Genomic DNA, 16580 nt, shown 5'->3' with positions numbered 1-16580 from the left:
AGTTCATCAACGGCTCCATTTGTTTTTCAAAGAATAAACAAAAAAACAAGCAATTACAATATTTTGTTAAGAGCGAACAATGACATATATTGGTTAGCGAGCTTTTGTCATTGGACAGGTTCATGTAGAAGGAATGTTTGGGTACACATTCTTCCGAGCTCTAAATACATTGTACTATCTTTAGCACAAGACAATGGTTAAAAAAATGTGCCATGATATATTTTACAGTATCGTCTTTATTGCAGGCTCGAGATACTGTTTCCTTCATGATTATAATGGCAGTCATAATGATGTGTTACAACATATCTTTTTATGCACTTTTGTATCCTAATTCTGAGTTAAGCTGGCTTCAGATTGAAAAGATAATACAAAATGGTTACTGGATGTTATTTGGAGAACTTAATCTAGATAGTGTCACACGTAAGTGATGATAACAAGTATGTGTTGATCTATAAAGGCGAAAAACTGGTTTTACAGCCAGTATTTGCACAAATTTAACCATCGGTCATTATGTTGCCTCTACTTTGAAATAACATGATAATGAACAAAAATTAAGCAATTGCGTGTTCTAGAAATAAATCGAAGCATAAGAACAATAAGAAAACAATACTTTCGATGCCATCAAAGATCATAACCTATAGAAATGAATTCAACTTCATTACAAAATAAAGGCAAAAGTAGTACACTGCTGTTCGAAAGTCATAAATCGATTAAGAAAAAAACAAATCCGGATTTCAAACTTAAACCGAGGGAAACACGTCAACTATAAGAGGAAAACAACGAAGCAACAGAAACAATGAAGTTAACTAAAAACAACAATTCAACACACAGAAACGAACTATAAAATAACAACTGCCATTTTCCTGAATTGGTACAGGACACTTTAAGAATATATGGTGGGTTGAACCTCAGTTGAGGCTAGCTTTTCTACAATGTATTATTGTTGTGAACAAAAGTATTAAAATTAAAATCGAACAGCATTAAGCTAGAAACAGTATTTCGTATTTGAAGAAACATCCTCATTTTAACAATCTATCACTCGAAACACTTGAGGAAAAAAAGATAGTCTTTCGCATAATTTGCCGTTTTCGCACATCGTTTTCAATTTCACTTAAAATATTGACATTATATATTACTATTTCACTATTTCAGTGGAATAGATCAATTGGTATTATGTTATATGAAGAAAACATTTGCATATTGCATATATAAAATATTATTTGTGTTTAATAGTATTTAGTGATATTCAATCAATGACTAAAGTGTACATCTCAATTGATAAATGTGTAAAGGTGCCATGTGGATCATTTTCTCGTAAACTTACATGGGATATAATCAACAAATGGTTATCTTTCAGAAAAATAGGGAAGGGTCGAAAACTGACTTATTCCTATAAAATTTCAAACATTACAAACATCTCCTGTCTGATATCTTGTGTACATTCAATTTGCTCTTCTTTACAATCATACTATACCTAAGGGAAACAAACCACAAGTATGTCTTCGTAAGACGGTTGGGGAACAACTGGTATCAATTCATATAACTTTTAAAAAAAAAGTACAATAATAAGATCCAATACAGAATTTTAAGAAGCACACATTATTTTGGACTGTATTACCAAACAATTACCAAATATGATGGCTTCTTATGAATGCCTTTAACAATTCATTTAATTTATTTCAGTATCTGAACCGCACTGCACATTTAACCGAACAGTTTATGAAAATACTGATGTACCGAGATGTCCTGCAAAGCTTGGTGTATACCTTACGCCTTACTTGAAAGCCCTCTACGGATTAATAGCAGTAATCTTACTCCTGAATCTGTTGATAGCTATGTACAGGTAAATGTATAACGCACTACTTAATTTAAATATATTAAAAGTGCCAAAGAATCAAGTTGATTTGTTTATTTTAATTAAAAATTATTTAGGCAGTGTGTTTTATCAAGGATGATAGATTTTTCCAATATCAACACAGGAAGATGTGGTATGATTACAAATAGAACAAACTTCCACCAGAGTATGGAGCGCCACCGCTGCCTTATACCAAAAACTGATATAACGTTCTGTAGGTTTATTTTTACTTGATGATAGGTTGTCTTTACATAACATGGTTTGGCATTACAAAACAATTATCAAATAACAATTGTAATATACAGCGAATAAAAAGAACGTAATTTTAACATTTTACATTTTAAAGTTGCGTCGTTTGTTTTCTCTTATTTTTGAGTGTACATTCACATTGCGATAAGACGTGTCACGCTACTTGTCTATCCCAAATTCATCTATTTGGTTTTGATGTTATTTTTTTTATTCTCGTGGGATTTTGTCTGATGCTTGGTCCGTTTTTGTGTGTGTTACATTGTAGTGTTGTGTCGTTGTTCTCCTCTTATATTTAAAGCGTTTCCCTCAGTTTAAGTTTGTTACCCGATTTTGTTTTTTGTCCATGGATTTATGAGTTTGAACAGCGGTATACTACTGTTGCCTTTATTTACTGATGAATTATAAAAAAGCTTGTAGGATCAGAAATAACCCTTGTCTTCTGATTTGAAGAAAACTTAATGTAGAGTCAATATGTCTTGAACATGTTGAAGGCTGCAAGTGATATATGATTAAACACAAACACACATTGATTTCACTATTTATATCTTCTAAACATCAATTATGATTTTATAAAATATATGAGTATTTTGTTTCCTTATAAAACCTATGATTATCGTTTATTTCTGTTAAACTAACGTTTCGAAAAAAAAGAAAACATACGTTATTTTCTCCATTATGAAATAAAAAGAGAATTTGCGCATTGAACATATATATATAATGTCACCGCTTGTATATACTAGTACATAGGGGTAACATGAAGAACAGTAGAAATTACGCAATTAAATTTTAAGTTACATCTGTGCTTTATAATTATTAGCAGTTGGGATAGCAGTTTCAAAGAATTAAAGTGCGGCAACGTTTTGTTAGAGACGGAAACTCATTTGAACGTACGAACAGATTGACGAGTTGTTACACAAAAATGCTAACTTTTTTCTTTCTTTCAGTGATACATTTCAAAAAGTTCATAAAGAATCTGAGTTTTACTGGGCGCAAATTCAGACTGACTTCCTTGAAGAATACAGCATCAAGACAGTTTTTCCAGTACATCTTCAACTACTTGTACTGCCAGCAACAATCGTGCATGCCATATTTTGGTTCAGTTGTCCCCATTTGTGTGGAAAAATTTATAAAATATTTCGGGACCAGGGTTCTGGAAAAAGGGATACAATAACCCTTAATCATCGCCCTATGTTTGTTAGAGGTAATATGTAAATTGTTGCAATCGTTTTGAAATATACTCTTTGATATTGAAGAAAATACTGACACAGTTAAAATCTAGTTCATGCATATCTAATGCAAGTTATCCAAGGTTATAAGTATGTCTAGTTAATAAGTGCGATTTGATTCACAATGCATCATTATTTTGTTTATCATTTTGGAAATATATGAAACTATAAAACACACAAGTAGTTTATATTTAAATGCACTTGCTTTATATAATTTCAGTTTTTTTGTACAATACAAATTTTGATTTGAAGCTGAAAACAACAAAAGAAGCAGAGGGCAATGGAGCACTAAAAGCAAAAGGGTAAATAAACAATTACTATTTTTTTTTAAATTTTAAATGAATAAATACTACCAAAAAAAATAAAGTATTCTTCTAATGAGTTTTTAATTAGATAAAGGCAACATAAGTATATCGTTGTTCAGAAACCGATTGAGATAAAAAAAAAAAAAAAAAAAAAAAAACAATCCGGGTAAATAAAGGCAACAGTAGTATATCGCTGTTCAAAACTCGTAAATCGATGGAAAAAACTAAATCTGGAACTGAGGGAAATGCATCAAATATAAGAGAAGAACAACGACACACAACATTAACATGTAACACACACAAAAACGACCTAAGCATTAGACAAAATCCGATAAGAATAACAAATATAACATCAAAACCAAATACATGAATTTTGGGTAGAAAAGTACCGTGACACGTCTTATAGCAATGTCAATTCAAACACAAATATAAGAGAAAACAAACGACACAACAGAAACACAACGTTAAAATATAACACTCATAGTAACGAACTATAATATAATTGGTTATCAAAGGTACCAGGATTATAATTTAGTACGCCAGACGCGCGTTTAGTCTACATAAGACTCATCAGTGACGCTCATATCAAAATATGTATCAAGCCAAACAAGTTCAAAGTTGAAGAGCATTGAGGGTACAAAATTTCCAAAACGTTGTGCCAAATATGGCGAAGGTTATCTATGCTTGTGATAAGAAAATCCTTAGTTTTTCGAAAAATGCAAAGTTTTGTAAACAGGAAATTTGTAAAAAAATGATCACATTATTGATATTCATGTCAACACCGAAATGTTGACTACATGGCTGGTGATACCCTCGATACGAAACGTCCACCAGCAGTGGCATTGACCCAGTGGTGTACATAATTATGAAAGGTACCAGGATTATAATTTAGTACGCCAGACGCGCGTTTCGTCTACATAAGACTCATCTGTGACGCTCATATCAAAATATGTGTAAAACCAAACAAGTTCAAAGTTGAAGAGCATTGAGGGTCCAAAATTTCCAAAAAGTTGTTCCAAATACGGCTAAGGTTATCTATGCCTGGGATAAGAAAATCCTTAGTTTTTCGAAAAATTCAAAGTTTTGTAAACAGGAAATTTGTAAAACATGATAACAATGGCCATATTCCTGACTTGGTACAGGACATTTTTTTTAAAAAGAAACAAATGGTTGGTTGAACCTGGTGTTGTTGCATGCCAAACCTCCCGCTTTTTATGACAATGTTAAATATAACATTAAAATGACAACATGACATTACAGGAATACAATACAAATACATAGAAGAACATGTTAGACAAATACATAGGAGAACATATTAAACAAAGAAACACACAAATAATAGCTAACAAAAGGCACAGATTTAAAATTTGATACGTTAAAAGTGCGTGTCGTCCACACAAAACTTACAAGTGACGCCCAGATACATAAGTATGAAAGTCAAAACAAGTACAAAGTTTTACAGCACTGATAATCAAAGGTTCAAAAAAGTTGTGCCAAATACGGCTAGTGATTTCTGCTTGGGATAAGAATATCCTTATTATTTAGAACATTTTATACTTCTGCAAACAGTAAATTTAATAACATGACGATATAAAAGATATGCATGATGAAACTGAAGTAATTACTAATTACAGAAACAAAAACAAAATGATACCGACGGACACAAATGAGAATATGTTTTGATTTTTTGTATGACTCCTCTTTATGTTTTTATCTTTTGTTATCAAGAATATTTAATTAACGTCGAAAGGACAGTTACAGAAAGTTACTCATATAATATACACATTCGTAGACAGCAACGAACACTCTTCAATGACAGATGACCTGTACATTTCTTATTAATTTTTAGTCATTGAAATACAAAAATAAAATACTATCATCACTCTAACGAACATCAGCCTTCTGATATTCAGTAAAGCGTTACTTTTTCACACGTTAATATTTAACTCTTGAGAGGACTAAGTTGAAATCAACTTGTTAGATACATATACTCTATTTGTCGAGACTTTAAACATTTTTAACATGTTGAACGAGCTTAACTTTTTGATCCCAGTTTTCGAATTAATATTTGACACAATGCCTATATATATATATATATATACCTGACCATCATCTATTAATGGTTGCACATGTCATCACTTGAGTATTCCAGTAGCATATTAGATTAGATTATTTACCGGGTTTGTAGTAGCACGAGAAACACGACGGGTACCACTTGTGTAGCAGGATCTGGTAACAATTCCGGAGCACCTTAAATCGGCCCCAGCTTTTTCGGTGGGTTCATGTTGCTCACTATTTAGTTTTCTATGTTGTGTCTTTTGTACTATTATTGGTTCGTTTGTCTTTTCCTTTGCTAGCCATGGCGTTGTCAGTTTATTTTTTATCTGTGAGTTTGACTGTTCCTCAGGTATATTTCGCCCCTCTTTTTCTGATTGCTGATGCTGAAAATAATTCAACATGTCTGTCGCCATGTGTTAGGTTTCATTTCATCATAGAGCTTGTTTCTGGTCTTATGCATCATCAACTTTAAAATGTGTTGTTATGCGTTTGTTTAAGAAATCGCTTCAGAAGCGCTAAATATCTACTGTTATTTTCCAATTAATTGGCTTTATGAAGATAGCATTTCTAGTGGACTGTTAGTTCCCGAGAGTACACACAAATGTCATGTTGCACTCAGCTTTTTCACGATTTAAAACAATTTTCATAATTTTTTCTTTGACAAATAAAGCAACTAAATACATTTAAAAAAAACATACTACGACTCTTTATCGTTTGTGTTGAAGGGCCTCTGTGGCCGAGTGGTCTAAGTAGTCAACACTGAGTTTGTAATTTCGAACCTCGCTTGTGCGGGTGCACTCGACTCTAATCTTTATTGACTAGGAGTGTCAGTTTTCTTATCGAAGGTTTGTGGTTTTCTCCGGGCACTCCAGCTTTCTCTACCAATAATAACTGGCCGCCATGAAATAGTCTAAATCCGGTGCTTAAAAGTTTCGTTAAAACACCAAAAAAAATAAAAAAAATCGTTCGTGTTGATGGGGAGACACTCAGGGGTTGCATCGGACGCATATATTTAGCTTACTGTTCATTCAATGACCGTTGCATGATTTAAATCATCAAAATATAAATAAAAAGGCGAGCTTCAAATATCCTTGAATTATGAAACGATCAAGCATTCATCTACAAAATATTATTTCAATAGTAATGATTTGAAATGGTTTTCGAATTTTTCGTTCACATGGTAATCTTAAAAACAACTTCTTTTCTGAAGCTGCCAAGACAAATTCAACGAAGTTTGGTCACTAGCATTATTAGGGTACCTAGTTTAAAAAGTGTGTCCGATGAACCCATCTACCAACCAACATGCCCGACATAGCATATATATCAACTGACAAACGTTCCTTTTTAAGATTAAATACACTTAAGATTAAATACACTCGTTGATTTATGGAACTATAGTCGAATTTCCATAATTTTACAAGCAAACCGGGAATTTCTTTTAGTGTTCCAATTTGATACGTTTATGATGATATCACGAAGGACTGATTACTATAACATTCATTTTCAGGGAAATAGACCTTTCTGAAGTTGACAGAATTACGGTAAACATGAATTATAATTTATTTGTGTCACTGCGTTTTTTGATTGAGTTAAGTCATTTCAATTGATATTTTATAGTGTGTATTTCTATGTTGTGATGTTATGCTACTGTTAGCGTTTTAGAAACGGGAGAAGGTTTGGTACCATAAAACGTTTGATCCCGCTGCAATTGTTTGCACATGTCCTATGTCGGACATCTGATTCCGTAGTTGTCGTTTGTTGATGTGGTTCATAAATGTTTCTCGTTTCTCGTTTTTTATATAGATTGAATCGTTGGTTTAACTGTTTGAATGGTTTTACACTAGTAATTTTGGAACCCTTTATAGTTTGCTGTTTGGTGTGAGCCTAGGCTCCGTGTTGAAGACAGAACCTTGACCTATAATGGTTCATTTATATAAATTGTGACTTGGAATGAGAGTTGTGTCATTGGCACTCATACCACATCTTCCTTTATCTATAAACAAAGAAGGAGAGATAAAGAGAGAACGATATTTTGAAAACCAATATTGGATATAGGCTTTGCTCAAAGTTTTCAACCAAACCCTTCATTCTTCACTCGGTGTTTACAAAAAAAAAAACGTTCTTGAGGACAATTTATGTAGATTAATTATCACAAAATGTTAGATTAAATAGCACAACTCTTTTTAGGACTATGATATATATCCAATGTATAATCTTAGCCATGTTTTAAACTGATATGTATAATCTTAGCCATGTTTTAAACTGATATGTATACTGTTATATTTATGAACTGATAGAAAGCTTTTTTAGAAAAGATATTGACAATTCTTAATGTAAAACAATTCAAACAAGAAAATCAAAGGTCTGAGGTGTATTAAAATAAGCGAACGAATATTAAATATGATGAACAGAAATATAGGTTCCTGACTTTAAAATCAAACATACAGACTGTCTCGGGTTAAACATATTTGATAGAGCCAAACCCTCCGATAAGCTTAGAAAAGGGTTCAACTTCATGACATACAGAACAATAACAGTTCAAATAAGCTTCACTCATCAGCATCAATAACAGATAGCTTCTAGACATAAACAGTACAAACACAAACACCACATCTTCTTATATCTAAATGAAGACAATGTGACTGTTGATATAACTAAGGCGAGCTATGAGGATGATGAGATATGTCAACAGTAGCGTTTACATGCTTTTTAGTTTTGTTGTTTATTTTTCATTATTTATCATTTTAGCATGCAAGTTGACTCCAAGCTTTTTATTTTTTTCTACTTCAACTTCAATTTTTATGTCATTGTGTGACGCAATTCAATTGTAAAAGATTGTGCATATGTTCTAAATCCAATAACATTTTAAAAAGTAAACTTGACAATTTCTATCGTACAGATGTTGCAGAGACAAATGGATACAAACAGCAAAAAACAAGACAAACAGAACGAAAAACAAGACAAACAGAACGAAAAAAATGGCAAACAAAATGAGAAGGTAAACTAAACATATTCTTGTTCATCACACGGTGTATAATTACTTGGATCTCTTAGTATCATGCCATGTATGTAAATTGGTTGAGAATCTCACCTTTCTATTTTTAATATTTTGCAATATGAACATGTGGTTACTGGAACAGATACGTCATAAAATAATTATTTTTTTAGATTTTTATTATTCATATCTTGTTTGAAAACATATATTGTAATATAAAATCAATGCAAGGATTATTTAAGAACTTAACTATTTTTTGATGTTTGTATGATAAAGTACAAATTCTACTAAAACAAATCGGAAAATTGTCGGTTGCATTTTATAATAGTTTGCGATGGTACTGCTTGATACTTTGTAACAATTGCCTTTGTATGATAGCACTCTTGAATTCTAAATTTTAATTTATACCAAATCAAAATTATTACATTAATATGCTTAAATTGATTAATCAGTCTGTGTTTTCAATCGCTTCAACACAATCAGGGTATATCGCTGCAAATAATTTAAAACATACAGTATTAATAATTTGCCTTCTCTATACTGATCATAATTTGTATTAAGGGGGCAGACAATGGTTCAGGGAGATAACTCTTTAATTCAATGATGCTTTTGTAATTTCATCAATGAATTTAAAGCATTTACCTTAAACAGATTAAAATAATCTATGCAACCGAGAAGCTTAGTATATATTGATGAAAACAGGTGACATTAACGTACTGATGATTTTAGAGTTATTTTTCTGTTTAAGGTCTACTTCCATAAATACAGTTTGGTAATTTCAATGGATGTTACGATTCCCGTATGAATGACAGTAACTACAAACTTATGTGTTAATGTGACGAAATATTTCATTTAAATCTTTAAACAATATTCTTTGAAAAAAATTAAATGGAAGTTATCAGCAAAAGAAAAATATGCCACAATAGTTTTCTCTTCTTTCAGATAATGGAAAACATGCAGCATGTGGATAAAAAGTTGAAAGGAATAAAGACAATGGTTGGTATTACATTCTATTTTTCGTTTGGTCTTTTTTCTTCTAAATGTATACATAAACTAAATGAAAGTCAATATTTAAAAAAAAAGTATATGACAACCTTTTATTTTCACCAACCGAGAACGTTAGCAGGCATTTATTTCTAAAAAGTATAGATATTTTATACATTTTAAAAGAGGGACGAAAGATACCAAAGGGACAGTCAAACTCATAAATCGAAAATAAACTGACAACGCAAAGTCTTTATCACAACCTCTATTTTATTATTAACACATGTGTAGCAAATTAGTAGTTTCTGAAAACTATTTTTTTCCTGTTTTTAGCGCACAATTCTTTATCAACGTAAGTTGACATTGTATCACAACATATTGAAAGGCGTACAATTTATTTATTATAAAGAAAATATTTGACAGGCATACATTTGAGGGTAAAAAACTGACATATGACATGTTCGTGATGTTGTCAAAATTGTATGAATCCCTTACGAATCAACAAATCATATTGATAAAACAACTGAGGAATTCGAAATAAGATATGGGCTAGTTTTATCGCAATAATGGTTTGAATATAGTTTTAGAAATACTACTTTTTGAAGGATAAAATTCCATCTATTTGATAAAACAACTGACACATTTCATTTTTTAATATTATTTTTTTTTTAATTTTGACAACATGGAAACATAGTTATCAAATGTAACAGGATTATAATTTAGTACATTTCAGACATATTTACATACATGCATTTTTTGTTAGCAATATATTCATAATATATATATCTTTAATTCAGTTCAAACGCATATATATATAAAATGTTTATATTTAAATGATGAACCCCAAATGTTATATGACCGTCGACAATTTTGTAGTTTAATACATGTCTGATATTTCATACGCAAGTTTACTCATCTAAAATCCTTTAAGGATTTTTGAGACTCCACATTATTCATAAAAGTTCATTGGATAGTTAATTCAAATAAATTGGAAGCCAAGGTGATCACAATTCTAATTAAATATGTTAATGCACAATGACATTTTGTGTAAAGATCTATACCGAGGGAGCCGATTCTTTAAAGGAAAAATGGCATAACACCTACTTTAAGTATAATAGATGTAGTTACATGCACAATCCTGTGATGTGAAAAAATGTTTCTATTTCGAAATGGAAAATATGTCACCCTTAATCTGACATTGTGTTTACATCAACGTTAAGTGTAATAACACTCTGACATTTGATATAATACTTGACAATGTATACTACTATTTTATAAAAATGATTTAGTTATACATACATGTAATTACACAACAAAGTGTGCACGAAAAAAAATGCATTTCCGAAAAAAATCCGGCAATCAACCCTTTACATACTTGATCGTTGTTTTCCTCCGTAAATGAAATTTGTTTTAACTGATGAAGTTTTGATATTCCTCACTCAAACATAATATAGATATTTATTTCTGCATTTACCATGTATATATAAAGACAACCTACTTGTAAATTGCATAAAAGTTATTGAACAACTTGTCATTATCGTGATTAATGGACTGCCCACAGTATAGTGGTATTGACTTAGACAGTGATAATGTTGTAGGCGAAGTCATGATCAATGCCACTGTCCTATGGGTAGTCTATTTATCACGATTACGACCAGTTCTTCAGTTACTATTATGTTTATTTCATGGAGGAACCCTGTTTTTACAAATTCCAAATCGAGTTATTGTACGGTTTCTATAAAGAGTGAAGACTAGTCGAAGTAATACATGTAACTACAAGTAACTGCCATTCATTTAAGTGCAATTTTTCAGTAAATGAACACTAAATCAAGTTTCCTATAATTTTGTAGTTTACAAAAACATATGGTAGATAGTTCAACTTAAATAAAAAATTAAATAGGAAAATGTGTTAGTAAGGGGATATCTCACTGAACAGAGAAACCACGCCCCACTGGTCATTACAAGAGAAACCACGCCGGGCATTAACATGTTAACAAGTCCGTTTATGACCGGTTTTCTAGTATGTCTGTTCTGTTAATGACCGATGAAATATATAACTGAAGAATATTGAATGTCATGTGGCCCTTTTTTATCCAATAAGAGAAGCTAATTTTTTACTGATATGAAATAACACTGAATAATACCGTTAATCTTTCAATAAATGCTTCATACATGTTGTGGAGTATACTTATACTTCGTACTTCCTAAACATTTTAAGAATTATGATGGTCAAACAGGACTGCGTGAAGACTCTGCGAATTTAAATTAGGTTAGTAAGCGACTTTTTTTCCATAATGGTTAAGCAGCAGTGTAACGTCACTCCGTCAAACATAATGACGATGCAAAAGGTCTGAAACGTTTCACCCAGTCTACAGATAGGGAAATGCAGAAAACACATGAAAGTTTACAAGTTGGTACTGTTGGCGTTTTGTTTTGTATAGACCATAGACCAGAGGATGAAGTGTCTTATTAATGACGACCTGATCACTTCGATAGGCCGCTTGTCTACATGCAACATGTTTTAAAAATCACTCGGTATTATAATTTCGCTGTTTAACTGATAATTTTGTATGTAATATATGTGTTTTCTTTTACTCCAGTTATCAAAAATTGCCAAGACTCTGGAGAATTTTGAAGACCAAACGGAAGATGAGGACGATGATTATCAATTTGGATTTTTATCGTCGGATAAGAATGATTCTGACAGTCAGTCTGTGTCATCAGATGATTATGTTAGAAGTAAGTTAAATTATGTTGACTAATTTTATTTCATTCTATTGCAGCAAACATAAGAAACTATGCATTCATTGATATCGATACAGCGACAAATATACATTTGCAAACGGTAACTTTTGAACAATAAATGCAAATAAGTTATTAAATCCTATAACATTGAATGCAATATAATTTTAACCTAAATAAACCTAATTCACTGTCTGCCATAAGCCATATTGTTCGGGCGTATTAACTTGTTCGACGGTATTTTTGTTTTAATGCATTGATGTCAATAATTAATTGAATATTGATAATTAACATTTTGAAATTATCTTTTTGTTCTGCACAGTTAAGTTGTGGATATATTTCAGATCAAACATCCATTTTTGTAGGATTTATGCATTATGTTCAATTTAACAACGCCATACGCTATACGACGTCATAATCCTTCATCAAAAGGAACCTACATTTGGATATTAAACATTAAAAAAAACTATTCACAAGAATTATAATTATAAGATGTGCAAATGTTCTAACATATGTTTCAATAAACGTATTGTTCATTGTCACATATTTTTATTTTGATATTTCAGGACCAAATATTAACTGGTGAAGCACAGAGTTCAAATCAAATTCTTTATGCACTTACATATTTTGTTGCCAGTACTAACGTTTAATGTATACCAAGTTCTGGATTCTACTGATTTACAATTAACAATGCCTATAAAAACATATTATTGTATGTGTAAACATAACTGCATTTGAAGTAATCATTACATGTTGTTTTTCTTTTTAAGTAGTTTAAGCAGTTTAAAGATTGTTCTCACCAATTAAATTAAATAGTTGGTAAATAGTCAATGTACTCCAAGCTGTATCTTAAAGACTGAATTGAATTTTATCTCACATTTTACTATTTAACAACTTTTTAAACATAAGCATGGCCGATACTTAATTTTGGTAATCATATAAATGCATATAATAACGATTGATTTACGATTCTGAAATCAGACCAATTTTTGTAGACGTCGTTCGTTGGAAGGTGATCTTTTGTGATCACAAATATATAGTCTAGAACAGTAATATGTATCAATCTTTCAATTTTCCCTTCCCCAAATGATAGATTAAAAATTGTCTTTTTTTTATTGCCATGAGACCTCCGGATCCTTATTTGTGAACTTATTCATCTTGATATACAAACCACATACGTCGGAGATTTATTTACCTGTTAAACAAGTTTTCACGAACTATTTACTCTGTACTAAATAAGGAATATGGCAGTTATTTTGTTGATTGATAGCATTTGATGTTTTTATGGATTTCCCGTATTGAATTTGCATTGGAGTGTCAATACATCATTTTAGATGATTTGTCATAATGTATTGAGAAACGTGAAAAAAAATGAAGAATTTGAAACACAATTAATCAACAAACATAGTAAAATGCACAAAGGAAAAAAAATTATTCAAGTTCGAAGAAATAAATATGTACAATATAATGACGACTTAAGCCAAAAATGAAATGAAAAAAAGAATGTCAAATGAATGACAATAATACGGAAAATAAAAACAACAAGTTAAAGCTGTAATCCCTGTTATGATAAAGAATTGTAGTTATAATCTTGATAATTATTCCGAATGTGAGATATGTAATTGTGTTTGCTTGCTGAGACCCTCAACCATTGCAAAAAAAAATGTTAAACTGTCATTCATGTTTTTATCAAACTGAAATATTTTCATCGATAAAACATTAGCATGATATGCAAGTATAATGTTGAAGAGAAATAAGATGGGTTTTAATTATTTTGTTCACACATAAAATAGTGTGTTATATTTTGCGTTTGTTTATGTTTTCATTATCAGAAATATAAAAAAAAGCAATGTTGATCGATATTTCCATACTTTTTTTAATTCAAGATTGCTGATAATATGTATGTATGTATATGTTTTTTCTTTGACGTTTGATCAATTTATATAACTAAATGACGAGATAGATGGATGAACTTATTAGCCTAAGGTCTGTAGTTATAATGTTGGTTTTATTGTATTCATATTCGTGTTTCTTATATGCTTTTCTTGTTTTTTTTTGTTCAGCTTTGTGATAGCTGTAATTTTCTTAAACATACACGCAGCATATTAACATTGTTGTTTTAATTTTTTTTATTCAACTTTGAGTGTAACAAAATCATTAATACATTTGTTATCAGCATGGATGTTCTAAAAATAAACTATTATCTGATTGTACATGTTAAACACGTGCTCAATATCCATGCTTTGTTGATTGTTGACAACGGGTGACAATCGTTAAACTTCGGCTTCAAAACACGAACTTTAATTACCTGCCATATGTTCACAACAACACTGACCGATTGAAAAAAAATTGACGATTCTACGAAATTTATGCGAAAAAAATAACAAAATCGTGCACAGAAGACTAAGTTTATGATGTTTGTATGCATTGGTTCAGGAATTGGAATAATATTATTTTTCACCGGTCACTCGTTTATTATGACTTTGAATACAAAGGAAGTTTTTATACATTATGATTATAGCGAGTCCATGATTTGTAATTTTTTTCTTAACGACTTTTTTGCATTTTGGATTGACGTTTTATAATGTTTTTGAGTGGAATAGGTGATCATGAATTTGGAAGCTTATTCCCCTTTAATATGGCTTACAAAAAATTGTTACTTTAGATAATTTGAAGGATGGCTGTTACTATTTGGTTTGTACTGTGTAGGATTTGTTTGCGTGGGTACAAATTTGACTAGATTAAGTTAAACTTTCAGTTAAGTGGATATTTGATTTCGTGTTTTTTGCCGAAGTCTGCTTACAATTTAATAGAAATTTTATATTTCATGGTACATTGTAATTCGTGATTACTGAGAAACCACGATATCCACAATAATTTATATTCAACGAACAATAATAAATTAACAGTATCTAAAATGATTACTTTATTTTACTCATACTTTTTTCAAACAATGCAATTTGTTAATTTGCCGGCTATCATCAAATCAACATGATCAAACAACAGTTCAATACATTTTCATTGTTTTTATGCAAATTTTGAATCAACTATTATTATAGCTTAGTCGTTTTTATCATTGCCATTTGTTTTTATATTTTTCTTCTTTTATGGGTTATACTTTGTATACATACTATCATGAATGTTTACAATATTTCTCCGGATGTCAAACATATCGAGGGAATTGTTGTAGTATTTTCATAGTTTTTTTTTATTTTTTATTTTTTAAATTTATTTTATAATGCCTATCAGAGATACATTGCCATATTTTTGCTTTTAATAAAGATATACTCCAAAAACAAATTGTGGAATCATAAGTGTATCATTGATTTTAGACTTAATATAAAAGCAAATGAGAAAATCAGATATATTAATCAAGATGAAAAACAAACACCACAAAAGTCCCACTAATAAATATTTACCAATATAAAAAAAAGCTTTCCCTTCGATAACCAAACTAACTAATCACACTACGACAGCCCAAAAAAAAAGAAGGGAAAAAACCTAATATAGCATCATGATACAGTGTTGCCAACAAGAAAACAGTTTATATCTTATACATGGAAAACCGGAGATCAAGCAGCACGATGCAAAATGATTACCATATTAGGAAAACGTTTAAAGAGTTGCAAGCAATTTACAAATATGAAACATTGGTTCAAAGCATTCTTGTATGCAGCAACTCTATAGCAAAAAATGAATGATAAACCAATGTCCTCAAATATTGAATGAACTTTTAGACGTGCTTACACCAATACCTGTACCAAGTCAGGAATATGACAGTTCTTGTCCATTCGTTTTTGATGCGTTTTGTTATTTGATTTTGCCATGTGATTATGGACTTTCCGAATTGATTTTCCTCTGAGTTCAGTATTTTTGTGATTTTACTTTTTACACTGCCATATATTCGGTGTTGTGTCAGTGTTATTCACACGTAGACTAAACACAATTGTGTTCCATTGATAAAACAAAATGTTTACATGCAGTGTAAGTCAGGTTTTGTCTACATGCAGTCGATAGTCAAAGTAGGCCTTGTGTATCCGTGGGTTAACTGTACACAAAACAATGTATTCAAACACGATGTTTATCATATACATTTAGGGGAGAAATGTATTTTTAGAAAATAGATATTAATTAAAAATATTAATTAAGTTCTTTAGTAACCCTTT

At 30.7% G+C, this 16580-nt stretch overlaps 1 protein-coding gene across 1 annotated transcript in view; it reads left to right on the top strand.

Annotated features, from left to right (window-relative positions):
- Positions 1 to 7329, top strand: part of LOC143056427 (uncharacterized) — a 34070-nt gene extending 26741 nt beyond the window's left edge. The window contains exons 22-26 of the mRNA XM_076229515.1: positions 246 to 420; positions 1684 to 1843; positions 3049 to 3305; positions 3551 to 3632; positions 7201 to 7329. Of these exons, the coding sequence (XP_076085630.1) occupies positions 246 to 420; positions 1684 to 1843; positions 3049 to 3305; positions 3551 to 3632; positions 7201 to 7300 (774 nt within the window). The 3' untranslated portion in view covers positions 7301 to 7329. The remainder of the gene's footprint in view (positions 1 to 245; positions 421 to 1683; positions 1844 to 3048; positions 3306 to 3550; positions 3633 to 7200) is intronic.
- Positions 7330 to 16580: the final 9251 nt, after the last annotated feature.

Source organism: Mytilus galloprovincialis, chromosome 13 (assembly GCF_965363235.1).
Source record: "Mytilus galloprovincialis chromosome 13, xbMytGall1.hap1.1, whole genome shotgun sequence".
Classification (NCBI taxonomy): Eukaryota; Metazoa; Mollusca; class Bivalvia; order Mytilida; family Mytilidae; genus Mytilus; species Mytilus galloprovincialis.
Note: the sequence above shows the minus strand (reverse complement) of the source record. Positions and strands in the feature narration are given on the sequence as shown.